The 27,592-nt window shown below is 45.6% G+C and overlaps 1 protein-coding gene across 40 annotated transcripts in view; it reads left to right on the plus strand.

Annotated features, from left to right (window-relative positions):
• The window catches only part of Plekha5 (pleckstrin homology domain containing A5), a 172,107-nt gene that overhangs the window by 113,236 nt on the left and 31,279 nt on the right, over nucleotides 1-27,592 (plus strand). For 25 of the 40 annotated variants that reach the window (XR_005876589.1, XR_005876591.1, XR_005876590.1 and 22 more), the window contains 6 exons: nucleotides 3,019-3,486; nucleotides 10,594-11,050; nucleotides 12,824-12,907; nucleotides 15,868-15,987; nucleotides 16,767-16,820; nucleotides 23,762-23,842. Coding sequence is in view for 36 of the 40 variants with exons in the window: in XM_040743463.1 (XP_040599397.1) it covers nucleotides 3,019-3,486; nucleotides 10,594-11,050; nucleotides 12,824-12,907; nucleotides 15,868-15,987; nucleotides 16,767-16,820; nucleotides 23,762-23,842 (1,264 nt within the window). In the remaining 4 variants the exon portion in view is untranslated. Of the gene's footprint in view, nucleotides 1-3,018; nucleotides 3,487-10,593; nucleotides 11,051-12,823; nucleotides 12,908-15,706; nucleotides 15,764-15,867; nucleotides 15,988-16,766; nucleotides 16,821-20,409; nucleotides 20,440-23,693; nucleotides 23,739-23,761; nucleotides 23,843-27,592 lie in introns of those variants that run through there. The other 15 variants (XM_040743481.1, XM_040743483.1, XM_040743494.1 and 12 more) reach the window with 5 other exon arrangements.

Consider the following 27,592-nt stretch of genomic DNA (forward strand, 5'->3'; position numbering starts at 1 on the left):
TATATTTTTATTGTCAGTTGACATACAGTAAATACACATATTACTATAGTATAGTAATTATACATGGGACATTTCACGTGTGTACACTGTGCAGTGGTCAGATTGGGGTAATTAGCATAGTGTCATCTCAGACTTTGGTTTCTTTTTGCTGGGGCATTAAAAATCTGTACTAGTTATTTTGAAAATTCATTATCAGCCATAGTTGCCTTACAGTGCTATTAAGGTACAGCAATGTCTCCTATTCAGCTGTGCCAATTATCTCTCTCTCTGCCCACTCCTCCCTGCCCCTCCCTTGTAACCACTGGCATCCCTCCGGCAACCACTTTTCTGTGTTTTGGGGGTCAATATTTCTAGGTTCTATGTGTAAATGAGAGGATATGATATTCATCTTTCTGGATCAGGTTTATTTCACTGGCATAATGATCTCTGAGATATTCATATGGCTGCGTGGGTGCGTGTGTGTGTGTATGTGTATGTGTGTGTGTGTGTGTTACAGATACTTTATCCATCCATTGATGTATACATTGTACATCATTATATTGGCTTTTGTGAAGGTGGTTGTGCTACAATAAGCGTAGACGCTCAGGAATCTCCTCAGCATGCTGACTGAATGGTTAGGTTCCCGGGAGTGGAGTGCTGGGTCACAGTGCGTTTCTCGTCTTTCCTTCCTTCCCTCCTTTCCCTTTTTTTGTTTTTGTTTTTGTTTTTGTTTTGTTTTGTTTTACTTTTATTTTCTTGAGTCAGAATCTCATATAACCAATGCTGGTTTCAAACTCAGTATAGAGAAGGACAACAACGACCTTGAACCCCTGACCCTCCTGACTGCAGTGGGGTTAAGGTGTGTTGTAGCATGAGTAATAAAAACCCAGAGACAGATACTGAGGTTCAAGCTAAAGATCAGAGAAGCAAAGCAGCCAGCCAGTAGCTCTTACCTCTACCAAGGCTGAAATGGAGATCCTGTCTTCCCTGTGACTGGAAACTGAGTCTCACTTGAGACCTTTTGCTTATCCTTATATACATCTCTAGTGCTGGGATTAAAGGTATGAGCTCTGTTTCTCTTTTAGACTGATTCACTCTCATGTAGCCCAGCCCTTAACTCACAGAGATCCATCTGCCTGTCTCCTGAGTCCTGGGATTAAGGGTGTGGCCACCACTGCCCAGCTTCTATAGCTAACTAGTGAGGCTGGTTTTGCATTCTGATCCCCAGGCAAGCTTTATTAAACCATAAACAATATATCGCCACAATGTAGTCCCATACCTGTCTTCGGGTAGCTGCTGTGTTTCTTGGTTTGGAAGAACCCCTACTGTTTGTCTTAATGGCCAGAGTAATTTCCAGTACCTTCCAGTCTGGTTCAAGTGTCACTTTCTTAAGTCAGGCACATTTCTCGTGGTTTATGTTCTCATGGTTTTCTGAGTCATTGCAGCTGGGTGGTGGTAGTGCACACCTTTAATCCCAGCACTCGGGAGGGAGAGACAGGGGATCTCTGTGAGTTCAAGGCCAACATGGTCTACAGAGCAAGTTCCAGGACACCCAGGGCTACACAAAGAAACCCTGTCTTGAAAAACCAAAGGGGGGGAGAAGAAGAAAAAAGTTGTTGCATGCTTATGCTTCTTCAATGATAAACCTTTGGGGGGGGGATTACAGATTTAGTCTAAAACAGTAGCTGCAGTTGTCTGGACTTAGTTTTATACTCTTTAAGACCCTCAGCACTCAGTGTTAAACAACCTCTCCCTGCAGACATCCGTGGATGTCTGCTGTCAGTTTCTTAGTGCTTTCCTCTATAACGGGAAGAAGCCACAACCCGTCTTTGTAAACTGCCCTGTGTCTGCTGTTACACTGATTTGGAAACAGTGGTTCATGTGTGACTTGTGTCTGTGCAGTGTGTGATTTCACTCTTGGTGGAGCCCCATGCCAGAGTGTCTGAAGCATCTGCATTTCTTTACTGTGACTTGGATGTAGCCGCGTACGTGTGAATGTTTGTTATGTTTTCCACACATCACAGAACTTAGCAACACTACCACCCTTGGGATCTCACAGTAGCACCGCAGTGTGCTGTCGCAGGAGGCACGCCAGTTCTGGGAGTGCCTGCTGAAGGAGGTGAGCTCGACAGCTTCCTGCAGGTTCAGACCCTTAGCTCGGGTTTATCAAAGTCTGCGTATGATTGGCTCAGGAAGACAACTTCTTACCGGAAGGAGCTGTAGCAACTGAATGGGAAACTCGGGTGGCCCAGACACACGGGTGACAAACATTTCTTCTCTTGGACACACGCACCCCACAGAGCTGCTTGACTAGCTCGAAAAGCAGAGGCAGTAAAGGCCATGCTGGCTATTGTTTGGGTCTCATAACAGTCCTCCAGCGTCGCTCAGGTTCTCTGTTTACCAAAGAGAAAACAGGCAGGGTAAGCTTCCTTACCTTGCCCAAAGAAGCAGCTAGTAAGAAGTAAAGACACCCACTGAAGCCGGGCATGCTGGTACACACCTCTAATCCCAGGCAGAAGCAGACAGATCTCTGTGCATTCCACCTAGCCAGGCCTACGTCGTGAACTCTGTCTTGGGGGAAGAAACAAAAAGATGCCACTGAAGCATCTTGGCTCTGATAGCTCCTACGCCTTGCTGTCTGGTACGGTGTTTCATACCTGTAATGTTAGCAGCCATAGCACTTGAGACATCTATTTTAGGTTTGAGGCCACCATGGACTACCCAGTGACATCTCTCCAAAGTAGAGCCACACACAGGTACTCTTGTATACAGTTCAGCTTTTGGTTTGACCATTAATGGTGAGAAATCGTCACATTTTGGCAGGCAGAGGCACATGACGCTTGTTTTGGTAGGCTTTGCGTTCTGGAGTTACACCTGCATGATAACACCAGATCTCTGAGGTTGTGTGTGTGCCAGCTTGTGCTCCCTGACCCTGTTTGTTTGCTTGTTCTCATGAAGGTTAGTTTTCCTAGGTTGTGTGTAAGGGGTGTAATGTGCACCTGTTCCGTCGGTTTACTCTGTTTTCTCCTCTGCTTTCAGAGTGGACAAGATCACAGCTGAAAGTGCATCAACTAAAGAAACCAATAACATTCCCAACCACAGAGTTCTCATTAAACCAGAGCTCCAGAACAACCAGAAAAATAAGGAAATCAGCAAAATGGAGGAAAAAAGGGCCTTAGAAGCTGAGAAATACGGCTTTCAGAAGGGTGGCCAGGAGAAACCGCTAACAAAAATTAACAGTGTAAAGTTGAACTCTGTGCCGTCAGAATATGAAAGTGGGCCAAGCTGCCCACCTCCGAATGTGCTCTACAGACCCATCAATGTGAATAGTTCAGATGGCAAGACAGGGAACGTCAGCTTGGCAGATGTCCGGGGTGGAAGTCACCCACATGCAGGGCCCCTCGCCACGGAGGCCGATCGCGTCATCCAGAGAACGAATTCAATGCAGCAGTTGGAGCAGTGGATTAAAGTCCAGAAGGGACGGGGTCTCGAAGAAGAGCCCAGAGGGTAAGTACCTTAGCATGACAGCCCAGTCTCTGATGCTGTGGTGGGGCAGGTTGGCTTCCGTTTCTGTACTGGTGTGAGGTATGTTTTCAATTTCCCACTTGCGTTACTGTGTCTTGCTCACAATGCTCAGATTTTCTGTCTCATGTTTCTATGGACAGCCTTGCTTTGGGGAAGAGCCAGCCTTCCTGGCCCAGGACAAAGGACAGGCTGAAGTTGAGGGGAGAGATAAATTTTAAAGAAGGTATCTGGCCACCTTTACTCCTATTTCTCCTCTCCTCATAGAGTCATGAACTGTGGTGAATCAGTGGGCATTTGTCTCCCGCCCTAATCTGTCTTCCGTTAGCAGCTTCTACAGCCTCTCCGACTGAAAGATCTTAAACAAGAAACCTGGGACCAAAGTGTGGTAGCATACACCTGTAACCCGGTATTTAGGAATAGAGGCAGGGGAATCAGGAGTTCAAGGCCAGCCAGAGCTACACAGTTGAAACCTTGTCTCAAAACAAAACCAAGAAATCGCTGTGGGACCAAGGTTGTAGGTCAGTGTGTCTCATGTTCCGTACAAAAGGGGAAGGGAAGAAATATCTATAATCATTCTCCAAACCAAAGTTCACATGTGCAGTGAGAGGAGAGACATGTGGCCCTGTCCCCGTGAGCCTGCGTCTCTAGAGAGCAGTCTAAACTTGAGCATGCTTCAGATAGCGCCTGTGTGTGTAAAGGTTACAGGTGTGACCGTGGAGAAAAGGAAGGTTCTCAGGCACTCTGCAAGTGCCAGGTGTGCCGGTGCAGGTGGGCCGGTGCAGGCCTCTATTCTTAGCTCCCAGGTGGCTGAGTCTGAAGACAAGTTCAGGGCCAGCTGCATAGTAAGATCCTGTCTTAATTTTAATAAAAAGAGAGAGGCCCTAAGAGAACACACATTTGAGAAATAAGAAATGGCAGGACTTGCAAAGATACATTTCAAAAAAAAGGTTGTGTTTTTGTTTTTTGAGACAGCCTCACTAATTAATAATCCAGGCTGGCTGGCCTGGACATGGTATGTAAACTCAAATCTGCCTCCGCCTCACAGGTGCTAGAATTAAAGTATACCACCACATCCAGGATACACAAAATATATTATGTATATGAATGTTTAGCTTGCATGTATGTATGTACATTGTGTGCATGCCTGGTGCCTGCAGAGCTGTGTGCATGCCTGGTGCCTGTGGAGCTGTGTATGCATGCCTCGTGACTGCAGAGCTGTGTGCATGCCTCGAGCCTGTGGTGACTCTGTGACCCCCTATAAGCAATCATTTAGGTGCTGGGAACTGATGCTAGGTCCTCTGCAAGAGCACCCAATGCTCCTAAGCAGTGAATCATCTCCCCAGACCTCAAAACACGAAGTCAAGCCAGGTGTGGTGCTGACCCATGAAATCTCTGCACTCTGGAGGCCGGGGCAGGAAAATGGCTTTGAGTGCAAGACCAGTCTAGTTATTACATAGTCAAGTAGGTGAGCCATAGCTACATAGTTGGACCCCATCTGAAAACACTAAAACATGAAGTAAAATTTTTGAAGTAAATTTTAGGGCTACAGACATAGTCCAATGGTAGAGCACTTGCCTGGTATGCACAAGACAGTGGATTTGATTCCTAACCCTTGAAAGTCAACAAATTTTACATTTTGAAAAATATTTTGTATTCATGTTCTTTAAAATCACTAATTTTTTTTATTTTTCAGTTTTTGAGACAGGGTCGCTCTATGTAACTTTCTTTGGGTATCCTGGAACTCACTTTGTAGAGTAGGCTGACCTCAAACTCACAGAGATCTGTCTGCCTCCCAAGTGCTGGGACTAAAGGTGTGCACCACCACAGCCAGGCTTTAACTTTTTTCTTAAAACACAAGTTCTTAGAGAAAGTATGTTTTATTTTAAGTGGATTTTCCAGGTTCCCTTACATGCTTCATATTGATAAGTTAACCTGTATTGTAAGTGTGTAGTTATTTTCATGCAGATTTCTATAATATACTTGTTAGTGTAGCTTCTCAGTCATAGAAAGTAAAGCATGACTTGAATGACATTTTGGTTTACTGCTGACTTGTGAGGTGTGGGAATGCTCTCCAGGTCTGCTCGGTTACAGTGGCTGGCCTGCACTGTCATCAGAGGCTGTCTTCAGGAGTGTGACTCTCCCAAGGCAGTAAACATACACACACACCCTGGGAGGTATTGCCAGACCCTGTCTTCCTTGTCCTCAGTGCTCATTCTTTAGGCTTTCACAAGAGAGTGTAGTGAATAATACTGACTTCAGATCTCCAAGGTGTAGAGTCTACTGCACGACACAGTGATTGAGTTTAACAATGAATTGTATACTTGAAAACTGGTAATGCAGATTGGCTTGTTCATTTTTGAAACAGGGTGTTACTGTGTACCTATGGCTGGCCTGGCTAGGACTTTACAAATACCCCCTGCTTCTGCCTCTCCATTGTCAAGATTTGCAGCTTTGTACCTGCCCTGCAAGACCGGATCAGAATTGCAAGTTACATGCAGAAATATACACTCTCAGTTTGAGCATTTCCATGGCGTATGCTTGTTTTATGTATATTTGTACACTGATTATTGCCAATTTTTTTTCAAAAAAGTATGACTTAAATGTTCAAATTTACCAGTTATCAGGGAATTACACATTAAAGAAAGAGGGAGATAATACTTTTCATGTCCATATTGGCCACAGTCATATGTAAGCAAATTCCTTAATGCATGAATGAGAAAATAGAATTTGATGACTATTGGATGAAATTACAAAGACCAGTCAAGTCATACATTGTCAGTAGGAAAACAAGTAAGATTTGATTAGAGAGAGAAACAGGACGTGGTTTGGAGGGTGAAAGTGTCCAGGGTACTACAGACCACACTCAGGAAATAAGAATAAATAATATTAATAATGTCAACTGGAGGTTTGCCAGGTCGCTTCTTCCCAACTTAAATCTTACTTCAAAGGAAAATCTCTGCCCCAAATAAAGCATTTCTTGCTTTAGCTCAAAAGTGTGAAGAGGGCAGCGGGTACCTGGAATGTATGTTCTCATCTGTGGTGTATGAGTGAGTGTTTGCGGCCCCTGGCAGGGGTTCCTAGCCTTTTCCTCTGAATGCTGCCCCTCTGAAGGCTGACAAGGGCTTTCTTTGCATTCTCCTCTTTAAGTTCCCAGTGCTTATAGCGTCGCATTCTTCTCAAATGGCTCAAGGCCACTCTGAATCTTTGAAAAACATCATCTATGTCCCTAAATAAACCTTGTCCCTAAGAAACACTTGCGAACTTTTATTGGTGAAAGGAAACATCATAAGGAAATAACTGTGGCTTGTTTTTTTTCTTCTTTATGAAAGGCTTTCTTTAATTATTACTAAGACCCTGGTAGAAAGCAGGGGAAGCTTAATATTTAGTGGGATGGTGGGTCCCATCCCTGTGTGCCTCCCCACTGCCACCACCCACCCCCATCTCCCCACCCCCACCCCCGCCCCCGCCCCGAGCTGCTGAATGGGCTCACAGTGCTGGCTCCCTAAGCTGGCCATTGTCCCCCAGACGGGTCACGGTGCCTGCTCCTTAAGCTCTTACTTCAGAGTAAATCACACTCTGCTTCATTTGAATTCCTTTGGAACAAAATCACTGGAGTAAATTGTACTTCTGAATATCAGGTTTCCTAATGCTAGACAGTGTATGTGACAAAAATGAATTTATTTGTTAGTGCTGTGTTCTCAGAGTCGTTATCACCCCACCCCCCAAGTTTCAAAGATGGCAGAGCATTTTAAGCTCTGGCCGTTAGCAGGGTGATGGGAAGCTGTGCAGTCGGCAGCACAGGAGGACTGGGCAGACAGTAAACAGAGCAGCTCACGTGACAGTGACTGCAAAGCACTGTTGTTACTCCACAACTGCAGTCTGTGCTCTCCATGCACAGGTCCTTTTTGGAATGTTCTAGTAGATGTGCTTGCATGTTGGCCTGCTGTGTTAAGCTGCAGTTAATGTTTCTGTGGTGATTCTTAAATGTATTACTCTTCAGTTTCTGAAGCAAGGTGTGGGGGGTGAGCTGCTTCAGGTTAGTCTCTCAGCTGGAACCGACCTGAGGTAGACTGCGGAGTCTTGGGAGTCAGCACTTCCTGAATACAGGACTGTGGGACTTCCTGCTTTTCTCCCCTAATTCCTGCCTTTTGTGTTGTCAGAGAGGAGTTGGGAGGGAGGCCAAGCTGTGGGGGGAAGGGGCCAGGTACACCACATACATAGTTGAACTCTGTTCTGGTTACAGACTTTGTCTGCTCCCAAAGCTGCCTGGTGATTGATTGTGTTAAGGGCAGGGGCGGGGGGGGGGGGGGGGAGCATTTTCTTCAGTTTTGCAGCTTTTGAGAGGAGACATTGAAAATATGGATGGGGAAGCAGAGTGATGGAGGAAGTGTTATTCAGGAGAGGTGACTGAGGGAATCAGAAGTGTTTGAACCCTAGAGCTCTAGACAGCTTCGTGGTCAAATCTCTTTTAGGCAAGAAAGCAGAGTCGCTACAGGACTCTTGTTAGGAACAAAACGGGCGGGCTGGGACCGCAGGTGACAGGTCCCGGGCCCAGTGATGACCGGGGTCCCAGGGTGGGTAATGTGGGGAAACAGAGACCTGTAGACGTGACTCGTATTGAAAGTTTTCTTGAGGGGGAGGTAAGAAAAGAGGTAAAGAGACAGACAGGACAGAAGAGGAGGGGGTCTTTCTTCTAAAGGGCTAGGGTACTTACCCCGGCCATGCGGCCACTGCCTAAGCTTTCTGCCTTCTCTTTTTAGTCTTATTCTTAATTTCCATTTGCGGGTGTATCGGGATTGTGGGTGCTGGGGCGGGGGATGCCAAAGAGGCCAGAAGACCAGGCAGTCGTTAGTCACCCAATATGGTACTACAATAGCAGCAAAAACTCACCTGGTGAGCTCTCTCCAGCCCCGGTGTCTTTAGTTTCAGTTAATTCATTATGACACATGAATAGTTTGAATATTTTTCATGCATGGCATACATGCCTTTAGCAAATATAAATGTCTGGAAATTGCCAGTATAATGAGTACTAGAAGTAGGATGTCCACGTATTCATTCACAAACACTTTCTGTAATGCCAGACATTAAAAGAATCTGGATATGGAAACCTGACTGACCTGGAACTTACTGTGCAGACCACACTGGCCTTGAGCTCACAGATCCAACTCCCTCTGTTCCCAAGCCCTGGACTCCAGTGTGCGCCTTCTCTCCCAGGTGTCCCTGCTCTGCCCTCCCTCTCACTGAATAACAGTCACATGATTGTATACACCAATAGTAACTACTATGTAGTAGTCACCCAGTCTATTACAGTGGGTCACAGTGAAATCTATTTTGGGAACTGTTTTGTTTTTGTTGTTGAGACAAGATCTCATTGCAACCCAAGCTTTCTTAGACCTGTCACATTCCTCCAGATTTCAGAGATATGCCACCACACGTAGTATTGCATTGCTGTCAGTAACAGACCTGTGTCAGAGATCTCTGCAAAAGCCAGAGAGATGGCTCAGCAGTTGAAAGCCCTTGCTGATTTTCCAAAAGACCTGGGTTCAGTTCCCAGCCCCCATATTGGGTGGATCCCAACTGCCTGTAACTCCTAGGGGTCTGACACTCTTCTGGCTTTCATGTGCGCAGCACACACCACACTTGGCGTTCTCTCTCTCTCTCTCTCTCTCTCTCTCTCTCTCTCTCTCTCTCTCTCTCTCTCTCTCTCTCTCTCTTTCTCTCTCTCACACACACACACACACAATAAATTTTTGAAATACACCTTTGGCTTCCAGTTTATCAGGCAAGGATTCAGATCATTAAAAGGAAAGTAAGGGCTGGAGGTTTAGCACATGGTTAAGAGCACTGACTGCTCTCCCAAAGGACCTGGTTCAGTTCCCAGGCCCACTGGGTGGCTCTCAGCCATCTGTGACTGCAGTTCCAGTGGAGCCTGTGCCTTCTGCTGCCCTTCCCGTCACCACACACAGCATCGATGCACACATACGTGCACAAGCACACTCAGACGTATGAAATGAAGTAACTGTAAACACACGAGATGTTCTTAGGAGTATAGTACAGTAGCGTGTACCTGAGTCTTCACCAGTTACTTAGTCACCAGCGTCTCCAAACATTTAGCAACCAGGAGAAGGCTGATAAAGTGGGAGCAGTTGTACACCCAGATTGTGCTCTGTGGGAAAGTGCAGCCCTGGGAAGGTGAGCAGGGACCATCCTCAGAACCCCCTCCCCATTCCTGTTTCATTGAATTACAGTAACTGTGTCTGAGGTGTAACATTTATGCACCTCACAAGGGTAGCATAAGATATTGAATAGTTGAAATTTAGTCTGTCTTATACTCTTTTTGTTGTTGTTGTTGTTTGGTTACTTTGGGTGTGGGTTTTGGGGGGCTTTTGTTGTTTTGTTTCTTGTTTGTTTTAAGGCAGGGTCTTACTATCTAACTAGTTGTACAGGCAAAGGGAAAGACTTGAGGCTCATTCTTGAATATTTCCTTTTTAAATTTTATTTATTTGTTTCTTGGGAGTTTGGTTTGGTTTTGTTTGGGGGGTGGTTTGCAGAACAGTTTGCTTTTTGTCTTGAGGTTTTTCGGTATTTTGTTTGTTTAAGACAGTCTCAGACCAGAACTTGTAGAAATCCACCTGTCTCTACCCATCAAACTGTGGGATTAAAGGCTTGAATTTTCTTATTATCAACTAAAGTGGGGTAAATGGTTCTTCTGCATCAAACCAAATGCATTTTGTGGAACTAAGTCACACATGATGCCACAGACTGTTCATGCCCTACATTACCAGATGGAATGTCATTTAAAAGCTCTGACTTTTTAATGAACTATACGTCCTATTACATTTTGGTGACTGGTCCTCCCTCTCTCCCTTTTCTTCCTTCTCTTTGTCATGTACGGAGTTTCAATCCCAGAGCTTTGCACATTTGGAACAAGTGCTCTGCCATTAAACTATGTCCTTTTGAAAAATAAAGCCTGATACCCACTTGCCAGGGCAACCAGAAATATCAGTGTTGTTTAAAACTGCAAAAACAGCTGTCTGTCTCCATTTTACCACATCTTTTTCATTTCTGCAACTTCTTTTTTAATTTTAGAGTAATTTCTTACCAAACGTTGCCAAGGAACATGCCAAGCCACCGAGCCCAGGTTGTGGCCCGCTACCCTGAAGGTTACCGAACACTCCCACGAAACAGCAAGAGCAGACCCGACAGTGTGTGCGGTGCGACCCCTTCTGGCCATGAGAAGACTGGCGCGGAAGAGAAGAGGCGGTCCATGAGGGATGACACCATGTGGCAGCTGTATGAGTGGCAGCAGCGCCAGTTTTACCACAAGCAGAGCACCCTTCCTCGGCACAGCTGCCTGAGCAGCCCGAAGGCCATGGTGAAGGTTTCTGAGCAGACGATGCACTCCATCCCCACGTCGCCTTCCCATGGGTCAGCCGCTGCTTATCCGGGGTTCTCCCCACAACGAACATACAGGTCAGAAGTGTCCTCACCCATCCAGAGAGGAGATGTCACAGTAGACCGCAGGCACCGGGCTCACCACCCTAAGGTAAAACACTAATGTGTTAACTCAGTACTTAAGAATGTTGTGTTGTCTTTGTAATGCATTGTTTTAAATTAAGTTAGAGGAAAGAGAATGGGAAGTTGACAAGGCTGTTTCTGTCTTAAAAATTAAAACTCTATCAAATACCATGTGTAGAACCTAAGCTGAACCCTTAACCCCAGGATCCCAAGAGTGATCCCTTTATTGGTTGTCAAGCCGTGTGTGTGTGTGTGTGTGTGTGTGTGTGTGTGTGTGTGTGTGTGTGTTTAGCCAAGTGCTACATTTGAAGCTTCTCTCCAGTGCTTTTGTTTTGAAACAGGATCCTTGTTGAGTTGCCCAGATGCTCCTGCCTCAGTTTTTTTAATAACTTGGATTTTGGGTTTGGACCATATTTTAACTGCTCTTCTCTTGCTATGATAAAACACAATAAGCAAGGCACCTTATTGAAGGCAGGGTTCGGACCTACAGTTCAATAAGAGTCCATCACTGCCCCAGTGAGGAGATGGCAGCAGGCTGGCATGGGAGCAGAAACAGCAGAGGAGTCCTGTCTTAGACTGCAAGCATGGGGAGGAAGCAGAGTGGGAATGGCTGGTGGCTTCTGAAACCTCAGAGCCCATCTCCAGGGACACACTTCTTCCAACAAGACCAGACCTCCTAAACCTATGCAATCAGGGCCACTCACTAGGAACCAAGCATTCAAATGCCTAAGACTATGGGGCACATTTCACCTAAGCCACCACAGGACACCACACCCAGCAAAAGGAGAACATGGAATAACATGTCACCATGGAGAATAGGTGGGGAAGAACTCACTGAGCCAGTCCTTTGCAGATGAACTCTTTTATTACCACATCATGCACAGTCAAGAGATGAAAGTGAGATAGACTAAGGGACATTAGCGTGTGCGTGCGTCGAGCGTTCACTGGTCCACATTTAGATACCATTTGCTCCTGAGCTTTAAGAACGCACCACTTTATTGAGCTTAGCTGCAGGTCAGAGCTTCAGGGTATCCACCGTCACCAACTGCAAATGCCACCGGTGGGTTTGGTAACATACTTAAACCAGAACACTTGTCATAACAGAGTGGTATGAAAGCAGGTATGAGAAACCAGCCAGACAGTAAAATTGCCAAAGCTGCCAAACTGTGCTGCTCCTGCCACTAAGTTTTTTCTGTAAACAGCATAAAGCAGGACCAGTGAGATGGTCGAGTAAGTAACAATGCTTGCTCTGGAAGCCTAGCAACCCGAGTTCAATCCCCAGCGCTCACATCAACGTGGGAGGACAGAGCCAGGGCCACAGAGTTGTCCTCTGACCCCCACGTATGCACCACCCACGCGTGATACACAAGAGTAATAACAGCAAATGTGAAATATGTAGCTGAAAGTCCAGGCATAGTGGCTCGTGCCCAGTGGGGTAGCAGTGCAAACTAGTAGATTAGGAGAGCAAGGTGAGACCAGCCTGAGCTGCATGAGGTCCTTTCTGGGGAAAACAGCAGCCACCATACACACGCGCGCACGCACACACACAGACACACACAGACACACACATGTGCATGCACAGATGCACACAGGTCCTGAGAACAAGGAATTTGAGTACCGCTGAGCCCCTCTTCCTAGAATTACTCTTTTCATTAGCATCTGTCAAGTAAGGAAGATTGGTATGTCTCTCATAAACACTAATGACAATTTTAATTGGTATTTTATAATGTAAATTTAAGATTACCCATCAATAACATTGAAAAAAGTTGCCTACCGAATTATATTTGTCTTTGTTTCCTAGCATGCCTATGTACCTGACAGGCGGTCAATGCCGGCTGGCTTGGCTTTACCGGCTGTTAGTCCTCAGAGCCTCCAAGGCAGAACGGTGAGTGTGATTAGCTTCCTTATCATATGCCTACTTTATTTGCTGCCCAGAAAGGCATGAAGCTGACATGGCTTTTAAGTGTGAATTTTCAGACATCACCTGCAGAAGAAAACAGCACTACTTTTGTGACAAATACCCACCAGCAGAAGAATGTAGACTCATAGCCATATTGATGCCTTTTTGGCTGCCTTTCCCTAAATGCCCAAATAAAGGAGAAAGTTTGCAGTTTACTGTTTAACTCTGGGTTTTTGATTTATTATCCCCTTTGTCTTCAAAGTTAAAGCCAGGCATGGTGGTACACAGAAGGATGCCTGTGAGTTAAGGCCAGCCATGACTACCTAGCATACAAGACTACATTGCTTCTTACAAACCCAAGTAGCTGAGTAGTGAGTGCTTGCATAAGATATGCAAGACCTGGATTCAAGTCCAGACACCCTTACACCAGTGGTTCTCAACCTGTGGGTCGCGACCCCAGGGGTCGCATATTGGATATCCTGTGTATCGGATATTTGTATTATGATTCCTAACCCAATTTTGCTCCCTCATAACAGTTGTGAAGTAGCATAATTTTATGGTTGGGGGTCACTACAACATGAGAAACTGTATTAAAGGGTGTTGGTATGAGGAAGGGTGAGGACCTCTCCCTCCACACACTCAGCACAGACTTTGGAGTGATAATTAGTGGGACAAGTCCAGCGAGCATCTGCCCGGCCACATCATAGACCTTCTGTAACCTTTTCCCTGTGACTTTTATCTGAGAGCAAGTCAATATATATTGAGAGGCAGCCTGGGACTCTTAGCTTCTCACTCAGCCTCCGCGGTGTTGGGATTTTGTGAACATACTGTCATACTTGGCTTTTCTGTGAGATTTAACATACATTAGCACCTGAGAGCCAAAAATACACTCAATTATGAATTTACACAAAGAAAGACTGTACAGTAGTCAGAGTTGTCCATGACGGCTCATGCCTTTAATACCAGCATTCTAGAGACTGAGACAAATTAAAGGCCAGCCTAGGATATAGGAGGGAAAAAACAAACATAAAACCACCGCCAGTGTATTTTCTATTATTTAAATTTAGTGTTTAATATCAGTTCCTCAAGTCAAAGAAATTAGGTGTTTGTTTTGGCTTGGTTGTTGTTGTTTTGTTCTTGCCTTTGTTTTTAGGTAAGTCTCCCTGCCCCAGCCCCTGGAGTTACCAACACTGCTGGAATGCCTTTCTCTGGGGAGACTCTTGTCAGTAGATAGTCTTTTCACTTGAGGGTATCATTTTAACACCTGTAGGATTGTTCATTGTTATTTCAAATTCTCTTCCTACAGTAATCAAAACAAGCTCATCTCTTTTTTTTTTATAAATGTTTTGCTTCGTGTTACATGCTTAGAAATAAGGGAATGTTCCTGAATTCAAAATGATTGCAGTTTACTAGAATTGTGAATATATTTTATTTAAAGAAAAAAAAAAAAAAAACAAGAACTAGGTTCTGTTGGTGGTGGTGCACACCGTTAATCCCAGCACTCACGAGGCGAAGGTGGGCAAGATCTCTGAGTCCCAGGACAGCCAGGGCTACGCAGAGAATACCTGTCTCAAACAAATGAACAAGCAAAAACCCAAGAACTGTTGATAGAAGATTATGGATGTGACAGAGCAGGCGGCAGTCACCGAGTAGCTTCAGCTGCCTGGCGTTTCTCTTCCGCTTGGCTCCCTCTGGTGGATGTTCAGGATACATGTAGTTCCCTTCTCCACCCAGTCATGCCTCTATATTGAGCCTCAAAATGAGAACATACAGCTAGCTTACAGCCTGCTCTCCTTTGAAAATGCTGCTGTTGTAGTCCACACACCAAATGATTGGATTTTCTGTCAGAAATCACCCGAGGTTAGAATATTCCATTCTACCAAAAAGAAAGAGGAGAGTGTAGCAGTCCCCTACCCGCCCACATGTCCTTGGCAAGACCTCAGGCATGGACACGAGGAAGAGGAAAGCCTGTCCCAGAGTCGTGTACTCACCCAAGTCATGTGGTCACGAGGCGCCTTTTTGGCTTCGGAGCAAAAACATCTGTTCCCCCACTTAATGTAGTTTGAAGTCACATGAACACTGAACACTGCTGCTAGCTGTGAAAGCCCTCTGCCTTCTCTGAGGAGTCGGGGAAGGTGTAGGTCACTTCTGTGTCTGAAGGCAGTACTCGGCAGTCCCCTTGCTGTGGGCCTTGGGGAGAGAGCCCATCTTCCCATCCCTTAACAATCTTTAATGAAAGCCCAGAGAAATAGCTGCTGCGGGACACCTCTGTGCTCTGCGCATGTGGAGGAGCTCACCTGCTGTTTGTTGAAGGCTTTTCTCCTCTGGATTCACAGGAGCCAAGGGGCAAACAGAATCTTGTTTCCAGAGTGTGTGTGCAACAGCAGCAGCTAGGGGTACACTCACTGCAACATTTGTTTTCCTTTTTCCCCCCCTAAAAAACAGAATTGACATTTTAGTCACAGAAATGCTGTGGAAGCTCTGTTACAAAATGTGACGAAAATAACACAAGTTTTACATTTCTGAAATGTAATTCTTGTATTTACGTGTCCTTTGCAGCAGTTTTGGATGGGCCAGCATTGTTGTGTTGCTGGAGGAGCCGAGTGTAGTTTTAACATCCTGATGGCATCTGTAATGAGCCACTTAATAGTTCCCTATGCAAAGCTTTATGGTGGGTTTGTGCTTTTTATGCTTGACATTGAAATTCCTCCGTGAGTTCTGAGAAAATGCCTGACTACCCTGTTGTTTTGCTGTAAAGTAACACTATTCCTTCTGTCTCTCTAGATGTCTGTGCATATATGTAGGACCTCTCATCATAGGGCCTAGGCGCTATGATGCCAACCGTAAGAGGAAACTTGCCAAGAAATGTTGGTTTAATAAGTGTCACTTAAGACAACAATTAATGTGTTTTCCACTGTTTGGGTTCTTAAATTGTACTCCTTCAGCCAGAGGAGCTTACGCTGTTGCTAATAAAGTTGAGGCGGCAGCAAGCGGAACTGAGCAGTGTCCGGGAGCACACCTTAGCACAGCTCATACAGCTGAAACTCGAGCCCCACAGCCCAAAGGTCAGCTATGGACACGCGTGTCTGCCGTCACCGCTCATCCATGCATCCTGTGTCCTTGGTGTCAAGCATGAGCCTGTACCATCATCACAGGGACATTACAGTCTCCTATTGACCCTTTGAGAATTCAGCGTATACAATTGAGAAAACACAGTGGAGATGCGTTTCTCCTTAACCTGTGACTCAGCTAGTTGGGAGGAGGAAGGAGGGAGCCGCTCTGAGGTCTCAGGGAAGTGCTGCTGTCGAATAAATACTTTGACTTGCACATCTGATAAAGCAGGTACTGAAAGCTTAGGCTTTCAGATGAAGCAGTAAACCGAAAATTCATTATAAGCCTTTAGTCCTTATGGGGAAGGGGGGGCGGGAGGAATGAACATGTAATGTTTCTCAGCTCACACGTGTGATTCCAGCACTCAGGATGTGGTACAGGAGGATCAGGAAGTTGGAAGCTGGTCTGAAATCTCTCAAAGGGTTAATGGCCTTTGTCGTGGGGGGGGCTGCAGTCAGAGGGTTAATGGCCTCTGTGTGTGTGTGTGTGTGTGTGTGTGTGTGTGTGTGTGTGTGTGTACAGAGGGCTACAGCAGCTAAGGATGGGCATGGGAGGCTTCTGTCTGCTAAACCATTGCAAGAGGTTTGCTGCAGTTTTGCACACCTGAATATGCCACCTGTACGGTGACAGCACGTTTGTGAAAGTTGTGCACTGTGATGCTACACTGTTATTCTTACTACCAGTTGACTTTGATGCTTTGCTCTGTCCCTCTCTCCTGACCGGCGGCCACTAGAATGACATTCTTTCCCATCACCTTCAAAGGAACACCGTGTATTTGGACCACCAGGTGGGGTTTGTAGAATTTTCTTACTGTGACACCAATTAGAACGTACAGATTATAGTACAGTTTTATGGCTACTTAAGTATTTCAGTCATTTAATTAACAGTGTGATTTCTGCAAGTGACAGAAAGGAGCCCTGACCAAAAGGCAACAGGCATTTGTGAGGGTCAATGGAGAATACAAACACCGAATCACCCAAGATTGAGAGCCGTATCCTCTGTGTCTCTTTCCTCGTATCTCATGAGAATTCTCAGGCACAGTTTAGGAAGCAACAGTGAAGGAATGAATACTATGGATGTCCTGTGGACAGTTGTTAAGGAAAGCAGTAGTGTTCTGGATTCCCTAAGGAGGGCTTCAGGGCACATGGAATGTGCTGGAAGCCACCCTTGGTTGCCTGGTGCTGTGTCCCCACACAATCTGGTCTTTGCCCAGTGTACAGAGCCTATTTCACAGTGGCCTGGGCTTCTCCCCATTGCTTCAGTGGTGGGTGACCAAGAGGAATGATCACAAGCAAAGTGAAAGGCATTGTGGGTGACCGTGTCTGTTTTCCTGGGCTACAGACGGACCCTGTCTCACAAAGGGAAACACACCTTGAAAAGTGAAAATATTGGTAAACCACGATTGTCCCAGCTTTTAGTTCTTAGCCACTATATTTAGTGGACCTTGGTATCTTATCAGACATAATTTCTGCTCATGTAGTAAAGTCATTAAAACAGATCAAGCTAAACCTTACTTTAAGTGTCTTAAAATGTGTAGATTTGGATGTTTTATCAAATAAAGTTCCCATTCTGGAAATGGCTCTAAGACAGATGCTGACATCTTTGAAAGGAAACGGTAAACACAGCTTTATAAACTCTATTTTAAAAGGCCTTATGCCAGGATAACCCCGTGCAGACATGTTCAGCCATTTTGATTTTAAAAAGCACACTTTCTCAGTGTGTAACTTACACGCTTCCCACTCATGCTTGTCTGCTTTTACCTGTTGGAATGCTTCCAAAGTCAGCGCGTTGTCACCCAAGCTCAGATCTTCACTGCCGAAGCCTGGCCTGATGAAACTCAGTCGTGGCTCTAAAATGTACTTTGACAGCAGTGTAATAAAGATGCTCACCTCACGTCCAGAAAAGCTGCTGGGGTCTACAGAAAATAAACTGACCATAAGCTTCCTTTGCGCTGTAAAGTAGAGGGGCTGACACGGTAGCACACGCCCCTGGTGCAGCCGTCCAGAGTCGGGAAGATCCAGGGGACCCTGGTTCAGAAGAACTGACCAGACCAACAAAGAGGAGAACAAACCACAGATCATTCTGAAAACCTGTGGATTCCACAAAAATTAGTCGTAAAAACTAGCATCAGCATGAGCCAGGTTGTGAGAACCTTTGGAAGTAAGGCATAGTTTGCTGTGATCAGTGACCTCAGGAAAGGCTACGGTGTAGCTGCAGAGACGGGGTTCTGGGCATTGCCGGACAAATGAGTGCATTGCACCCACCGCGGTGCCTGAGATGTTCTCCCGTCCTCTTTCTGCTCCCAGAGTGACACAGGTCCCATGTCAGGCCTGTGTGTGCCACTGGTCTCTAAACATGCAGTTATGCCATGCTAGGGGTCACCGTTGTAACTTGCTGAAATACTGGCCATTTGTAGTCTCTGTCAGCAGGGTTTTCAAGCCGTTTGCCTTTTTCTCAGATTCTGAAACAGTTATATTATTTCCATTTTTAAATTTTATAATAGGAATAATTATAGAAATGGATATTTTGTGTGGTAACTTTGCATTTAAATGTAGCTACTTCTGATAGTGAGCATGTGGCTGTTTTTAGATAACAGTTAAATGTTACTTTATGACCAGAAACTCACCTGTATCTAAATGTGTATAACCCAGGTTACCTTGGGGCTGGGCAGATGACTCAGCTGGTACAGTCTTTGTTGTACATCCCCAGAGCCCAGCATAGAGGGACACACTTGTAATCCCAGCACTATTATGATAGAGACAGGCGACCCCTGGAGCAGACTGGCCGGCCACCCTAGCCAAATCAGCAAGCCTCAGGTCCCAGGGGTCTCAAAAAGGTGTTGGGGGGACAAGGTGGATGCCTCTGAGAAACAATGTGGTTGACCCCTAGCTTAGATACAAACACACTCACAAAACCACAAAACGTTGCCTAAAGAAAATCTCTCCTAAAATACATTTACAATCATTTCCAGCAGTGTATTGAAATGAAAATTTTGGACTGCATTGTGCACTGTGTCTCCTTATAGCTATACAGTGTGTGAAAGTGAGTCTGGTGATTTTAGTAGACTTTCTCAATCAGCTCTAACCTCTGCAGCTGTCTGTCTTGTTCCTGTCAGTAACCTGTTTCAGCTGGCCAGGTCTGGTGTTTTTGAGTGTCCGGGATTTATGGGTTGACTCATCAGTTTTATAGAACCACAAATTAGACGGCAGATCAGAGGGACAGGCTCTGGGCAGACTCTAAAGGGCACACATCAGAGGAACGTGTTCTGGCTGACTCTGACTCTCCGCCTTAGCTCCTGCTGCCTCCCACTCACATTAACAGGAGCAATCAACGCAGCCTTTCCCTAGCCTTCTGTGGGTGCCACAGCCACCCAAAGGACATTCGTTTAAATTCTATCAATTTCTAACATTATTCGTGAAAAGTAGACCCAGAGAGCCCCTGAGCTATTTCAGAGATGAACTCTTGTCCGCTGCCACTGACAGGCTACAGCAGATGAAGAAGACTCCAGCCCCTTGCCAGGAAGCAGGAGGCCTGGAACATTAAACTCCCTGTCTGAAGGTCCTGCCTTCTGCTCTGGTCTCAGTAGTTGAGCACCAGAGTATGCTTTCTCATCGTCACCTCTGAGGGCAGGTGGCTGCTGAAATGGTTTGAAGGCCACAGCAGCGCTGGCTATGGTGGTACACACTTGGCTGACGTGCCCCGGTTGCTGAGGGTTGCACCAGTGAATTGTAGGCCTCTTGGACTACAGACTTAGGCCCCGTCTCACAAAATCAAAACATCAAGACTCACAGTGCAATTCCGTGGTAGGCCTTCCCTCTGCCTTCTGCTTTATCCTGAAGTGCACTATCACAGATTGCTAAAAGAGCTAGCAAACTACTTGACGTCTGTATTTTTAACAATATTTTCATGTATGAGAATTCCATACATGTGTATGTAGTATTTCAATCATATCCACACCCTCCCAGCTCCACGACGTCCTCTGCATAACCAGCTGAGTCCATTCGATGAGCTGGGCTCATCTTGTTCTTCCGAGCCTCTCTTTTCCTTCCAACTTCCCCGTTAGTAAGAGCAATGAAGAGATGGCATTTAGATGGCTCTTCCTTCCATGAAGTCTTCTTGAGCCTTGAGACCTCCAACCTGGAAGACAAAGCTTAGTCTAATAATGACAGAAGATGGCATGCTAGGAGTGGTGGCTCAGACAGGACAGGAGGCAGCCCAGGAGAGCGCTAGGCACCAGGGGCTGAAGTCAGGGACTAAAACTGCCACTTTTTACCTTACATTTTCTAAAGGGGTACTTACATAATTAGGAGGAGGCAAGAAAGTCATTTTCGATGCTTTTTTTCTAATTTTCTTATAGATTCTTATTTTATGTGCAGGTTTCACGCATGTAGGTGGGCACACCACATTTGTGTCTGGTGCCCAGAAGAGGAGTTCAGAAGAGGGCGTCAGATCCCTGGAAACTGGAGTTATAGACAGTTGTGAGCTACCGCAAGGACGCTGGGAACCAAACCCAGGTCCCCTACAAGAGCAGTGCACACTCTTAACCACCGCACTGTTTCTCCAGCCCCCTAACTTAAGAGTAAACTAAGCTTTCTATTTTGAAAACGCTGTATGGTAGCATTTAGATTTTATAATGCAGTACCTCTTCATGAACCATGTGCTGCGAGTGCAAATGACTTTGGATGATATCCAAGATTCCGTCTTCACTATACTCTTAACCTCTGAGCCATCTCTGAAGCCCCCAAGAGTATCAGTCTTCTTCACTCCTTCGTTAAAAATTGTATTTATTGTGCGTGCACTCCTGCATATATGTGAGCATGCACAGTACCTGTGAAGTCAGAATCACTTCTGCCGTTTCTCCATACGGGTCCCGGGGATCCCCAGCTTTAACTCGCTGAGCCATCCATCTCTCCATCCCTTCATGCCTACTCTTGATTCCTCTCTCCTCTCCGTCTCTTTTCCTCTTCTTTCTGGTTGAGACGTCTCATATGGCCTGACTTTGATCCGTCTGCCTCCACCTCCCTACAGTCTGTTGTTGTTGTTGTTTTATGGGGGTTCCTCTCTCCTCTTTGTCCTCTGTTCTCTTTCTCATTCCCTCTCTTCCCTTCCTTCCACCACCTCACCCTTCCCCTCCTCTCTCTCTCTCTCTCTCTCTCTCTCTCTCTCTCTCTCTCTCTCTCTCCCTCCCTCCCTCCACCCTCACCCCCTTCGCATCTCCAGCATAGAAGTTGAAGCCCAGAAAGTCCTTGAGTAGAATAGGACATCATGATAGCAGAATTCTAAGAAAACTAACTAGACATTGGGTGGATAGAATTCTGAGTGTGGACTTCACACCCACTTGTCAGTCCCCTGATCTCTTAACCTGACCTGTCCAGTGCCTACCTGACTATAGCTATTGGTTGGTGATGGACCTGATCCTTGTTGATAACTATTTCACCTGTCTTGACCTTAACTACAAAGTTACTTCTTTCCTCACATTCTCTCAGCTGAGTTCATCTCAGTTTTCTGCTCGTCACTGTGTTCTCTCAAGTTTGTGTCAGAAAGCAGAGCTTGTAGTGTGAGCTTCCTGATGTGGGTTTGTTGGCATGAAGTTTACTTTGGAAAATTGTAGTGAGTCTTTCTTGTTGGACTTTCTTGGATTACCAACCCCCAAATGATGACATGGACACTTATTAGGAAAGCTTGTCCTTTAGCTTAGACTTGTTCCCAACTAGCTCTTACAACTTTAATTGACCTGTGTCTAACAATCTACATTCTGCCACGTGCCTTTACCACTCCTTGACTCTGTGTCTGACGGGCTCGGTGACGGGCATGTCTGCCTCTCTTCCCAGAGTTCCTCTCTCTCCCTGGAAATCCCGCCTCTTCTCTCCTGTCGAGCTGTTGGCCATTCAGCTCTTTATTAAACCAATGAGAAGGCGCCTTAGGCAGAGACATCTTCACAGTGTACATGAAGATTATCCCACAACAGGAGGTAATACCAAGGCGAAAGCAAAGAGTGAACAGGGAATGACAACCGGGTCTCACTCATCACATTAAACTTTGACAAATGAACAAAAGCTGGAGAAGTCCCACAAGTTCACTGGGGAATTGCAGGAAACTGGCCCCATCCTCGGGTGCTCTGGGGCTGACTGGCTGCCACCGCCCTAAGGCTATGTTTGAATCCATGAGCCCTGGGTGGGTTCTCCCAGGCAAGGTTCATGGGGCTGGGTGGGTTCCCACTTTAAACAAAGATCAACTGATAAGATGTGGGGAGGATGGGACCAGAGAGATGGCTCAGTGGTTACAGCTCTTCCAGAGAACCCAACATGGCAGCTCACAACTGTCTCCAACTCCAGTTCCAGGGGATCTTATGCCTTCCGGATTCTGCATGCACATCCTGCACAGACAATACATGCTGGCAAAACACCCACACACAAAATAATTAAATTTTTTAAAAAAGATGTTCTCAGCTCTCCAGCACAGGTCCAACATTCCCAAACACGAATTTAATGTGAGCTTCTCATCTATGACTTTCATGTCTGGCAAAAATCACTAAAAGCAAAGAGTAGATGGGATCCCAAGGAGGGGGCGAGCCATTCTGTCCAAGGGCTCTTTAGAGCAGACTGCACCATGGCTGAGCTATGTGTCTGCATGGAGCTCCTCGGGCCACACAGGAGAGTTGCTCAGGAGTTGTGTCCAGTGATTCCAGTGCACATGGGTGAGGGACCACTACTCTAAATAGCCGTTGATTCAGAAGTTTAATTATCCTGTGCATTGCAATGCCTTATCGTCCATTCTAATATAGACGTTAATTGACTACATTGATGAAAGTAACCTCATTGGTGCACTCAGAGGTTTTGTGACAGGATAGTCGAGTGCACTCCTTAAACCCTGGGAGAATCACAGAAATGAGCTGACATGATGAACACCAGACCTGTCTGCTTAGAAATGCTGAAAATTTTGTTAGCCATCTACCTTCTATATCAGAATGCTTTTTTTTTAATGCTTTGGCTAACTACAAAGCTGCATGAAACTGAAATTTTCTAGAAGCCGAAATGAAGTAGAATATAGCTAGAATTGTGAAGTTATGCTTTCAGCCTACTGTGGCAGGAGCTAAGGAGGTTTGCTGAGTCCTTGCTGAATGAGTTTTATTTTAAATGTCCTTGAATGATTCTATATATACCATTATACTGTGATAAAATCCAAGAGTGTATATAAATGCCTATAAAGACTAATTTTAATAAAATATGTTATCTAAGTGGTAAAAATGTTGGGTAGTATAAAGTTTTAATAGCCCTAGAGAACTAATTTTTTCCTAACTAGCCTTATTAAGAACTACAGTTTGTTTAAGTTTTATTACTAAATAAAACTAAACAATATCATTTTTCTCCTTCTAAATTCACAGATTGTCGCTCTCTAGAAAGTTTAAGTTTTCTTTTTATGTTTAATGCTTTGCCATCTAACATAGGTAAAAGTAGCTCTTAATTGGCTGTATTGATTAAAGTAAGATCTGATTGCAGCACTGTAGCAGTCAGCGAGGTTTATTTATAGCCTTTGGTGTATTTTATAGCTTTAGGTGCTTGCTTGAAATTGTTGGTATGCATTAAGTCTTTGCAACCATGGGGTGAAATGTAGCAACTGCACTGTTAGGAGGATACTAAAGTAGAGGATATATTTACAGTGTCGTCTTTCAAATCTACCTGTGCTGTAAACTGATGTTTGCTGTATGCTCCTCCTGATTTGAAATAGATGAAAGAAAATGAACCTATTATCACCATGGTTCACACAATGATTGAGAACTCGGCGCTAAGACCACAACTGTACCAACAAGTAAGGTCTTGGACAGTGAATGACACTGCATTGTCATCTGCAAATCCTCTCAGTGACAGCCTTGTCTATCCTCAGACTTCCTCATGACATCAGTGTTTTTACCTTTCGTTTCTGTTTGTTTGGGAAACCACACTTCATCCATGCTCCCCAAGATGCTGTGGTACCCTTAGCATGGCTTTGCTGAACACTTGGCGTTGAATATTAAGTGTGTCATCTCCCTAAAGCTTTTGTTTACATCATGTGGTTGCTAGATACTTGGAGGTCTGCAGTACACTTAGCAAGAGTTACTAGGTTTCTGTGGATTCACTCTGAAGGCGTTAAAAATGGATTTCAGGGAGAAAGATTGATAAACTGTTTCCTTTTAAACACAGCCCTCCAAACCCCTCCTACTCCAGGGATAGCACGTTTATGTGGGCGGTGACTATCTAGTGTCTGTATTGATGGACTGGAACCTTCCCCACACTTGTAACATAGCAGGGCTGTTGGCTGTCCTGTATTACATTTCCTATGCTTCCCCCAGGGGACGCCCCATCCCGTTCCTTTCTCGCACATTCACAGTGTGCCCGGGAGTCGGCAGGCTTTGACTTAGGAACCTTGGTAACCTGCAGATCTGCAAAGGAAGTCACGTGTTTGTATCCATTGCTTCCAGTTATTATTTATCCATGGTCTAAATGTCCCTGGCTCTGTGTTCAGCAGCACCGGCTTCTCCCACTCCCGCACCCTCCAGTCCTCTGGGCAGTGGCCTGTTGAGATATTTTTAAATCATGCCACAGAGGAAAGAACTAACTCAACATGAAAAATGAATATAGATCCTAACTCAAACATGGAAAGCACCTGATCAAAGGAAGCTTGTGGGCTTGCACCGGCTGGAAAGGCCCCGGTACCAGTGGCTTTGAAGTGTGCTTATGGTCAGGGAGCAGGCCTCCATGAAGCTGAGAGGTGAGGCCTACTGTGGGCCCAGTTTTCAAAATGTTTAAAATATGTTTAATGACTGAAAGCATCTTTAATGTGCGAGAGGTAACCAAAACACTAAATATTTAAAGTTAAGCAGCTTTACTCCAAGCGGACAGAAGTGCGTCATGCCTTGTAACCCTTCATGGCACATGTGTGAGAGGCATCTCCAGGATCCAGCTCAGGTCTGCAGGCTCAGAGCGAGTGCTTTACCCACAGAGCATTCTCACCTCCTCTGTGGTTCTGTTTTGGGACCGGGTCCCGCTTCCTCCTAAGTGCTGGGATTATACTATCCTCATGGGCCACCAAGCCTGGCTGGGACCACCATAATTTACAAATTCTCCTTAGGTGGCCTCCTGGAAATCCATCTAGACAGCGGGTTTTCTCCAAATTAACCAAATGAAAAGTACCTAATGCCAGTAGTAAACAAGTGTCCAGTTATATTTGATTTGATTTGGTGTGTGTGTGTGAGAGAGAGAGAGAGACAGAGACAGAGAGAGAGAGAGAGAGAGAGAGAGAGAGAGAGAGAGTGTCTTATGCCACATGAGTGCCTCGTGCCTGAGGAGGCCAGAAGAGGGCATCAGATCCCCTGGAACAGACGGAATGGAACCCAGGTCCTCTGGAAGAGGAGCCAGTGCTCTTGCTAAGCTGCCTCTCTGGCTCCTGCATCAAGATGTTTCACAGTGTGAATTTGTCAGTCATTTTACCTGTCACACTTGTACTCTGGGCTTCATAAGATGGTGACTGCTAATGAAGTTACTCACAGATGAAAGATGTGTGCCAGCAAAAGCCTGCAGTCCTGTGAACATCGTTTGCTTCTGTTTGTTGGTGGGTTTTTTGATTAGAAGTTTTATAGTGGGGTTTTGTTTTGTTTTTTTCCACTGCTTATTTGTTTTGAGACAAGGTCTTACTATGTAGCCCATGCTGCCCTGGAACTCATCATGAAGCCAGGCTGCGCTTGAACTCAGATATCCCTGTCCCTCTGCCTCCTCAGTTCTGGGATTAACAGTTTGGCGACTGTGTCTGGCTGTTAATAATACTGTTTTTGCTTTTGAAGCAGTGACTCATGTTCCAGGCTGTCTAGCACCCCATAAAGATGGTGCTGAACTTGTGCCCCTCCTCCCTCTGCCCCACCAGTGCTGGGACTGCAGGCACGTATGAGTGCCCAGTTTCGTTTGGTTCTGGGGATTGAACTGAGGGCTTCATGAACGCTGCGTAAGCGCTCTACCAGCTTTACATCCCCAGCCGACTGTTCTCAGGTCATTGGGTATAGTATATTATCAGACTGAAAGTAGTTCCAAAGCCAGGCCTGATGTTTCACACCTGTCATCGCAGGCACTTGGGTGGTGAGGCAGAGGATTGCTCTGAGTTCAAGCCACTTTGGGGTGCACAGTAAGAGTATCACCAAAAAGAGGGGAGGGAGGAAAAAACAAAACTGGTGCTAGAGCGTAGGCGAGTGGCTAAGGGTGCTGCTCTTGAAGAGGACCTGGCTTTGGCTGTCCAAGCGCGCCTCGAGGATTGAGCACACTTTCTGACGCCCACACTCATAAGTGCATCCACTCACAAAGACACATAGAGCACATAGCTTTAAAAATGTTCAATGTTTTTACAGCGTAACAGAACTCTCTTGGAGTGTGTGTGTGTCTGTGTGTACATTGTGTACATGTAAGAGAGACAGTTCACAAACACGAGGAATTTTAAAGGTTGAATTTTCTTTTGTTTGTTTGGTTGGTTTTTGTTCCTTAGTGGAGGTGGGGTTGCTTTTTTCTTTTTTTTTTTTTTTTTTTTTTTTTCTTTTTTGACAGGGTCTTACCATTAACCCTGGCAGCTCACTGTGTAGCTCAGGCTGGCCTCACGCAAAGGTCCACCTGCCTCTCCCTCCTGAATGCTGGTATTAAAGACACGCCTCACCATCCCCACCTCAAAAACTTACATTTTACTTAACGCCATTTTATTTTAACTTAATGCCAAGCCTGCTTTAATGAAAGAGAGAAAAGCCAGCATTGGACAACAAAGGCTTAGAGATGAGAGCACCTGCCTGCTTTGCTCCATTCTGGATTCCGTCCCCAGCACAAGTAAAAGGAGGGAGAGAAGATAATGAAATCAAGAAGAATTGACGAGAGAGGCTTGGCCGCAGCTCTTGAAGGAAAGGCGGGGGCCAGCTAGATGGCCCAGTGGACCCTCACCACCAAGCCTGACAGCCCGGGTTGGACCCCTGGGTCCTACACAGTACATTTATCTTCTAACCTCCACATGCACACTGATAGTGGTGTGTCTTACACACACACCAAAAAAGGGGGAACTAGGGACTTGGTTTTGATTTGGGGTCTTTTTTGTGTTGGTAGCATAATATTGTGACCCCAGCTCTTAGGAGGCAGACAAGAAGATCAGGAGTTCAGACTCATCCTTTGCTGGTGTTTGTTTGTTTGTTTGAGTCCAGCATGATCTTCATGAGACCCTGTCTCAAAAAAGGAGTGGGGGTGCTGCCAAGATGGCGGAGTGGCTAAGAGCACTTGGGACTCTTTGAGAAGTACCCAGCTCAGTTGTAAGGTGGCTTACAACCAACTGTGTAACTCTTAACTCCCAGGAACCCAACACCCTCTTCTGACCTCCTTGGGCACCTGCGCATACGTGACATATACACATAAGTTAAAATATGATGTGTTCTCCTGACTTTGAAGACTTCGCTCCAAAGCCGGAACAGCCAGGCGAGCTGACGAACCCCCTTAATCTCAGCATTAGGGAGGATGGGTGTAAGTGCCAGAGCAGCCAGGTCCCACCAAAAGGTTGTGAGTGTGC

Source organism: Mesocricetus auratus, unplaced genomic scaffold, assembly GCF_017639785.1.
Source record: "Mesocricetus auratus isolate SY011 unplaced genomic scaffold, BCM_Maur_2.0 Super-Scaffold_100001, whole genome shotgun sequence".
Classification (NCBI taxonomy): domain Eukaryota; kingdom Metazoa; phylum Chordata; class Mammalia; order Rodentia; family Cricetidae; genus Mesocricetus; species Mesocricetus auratus.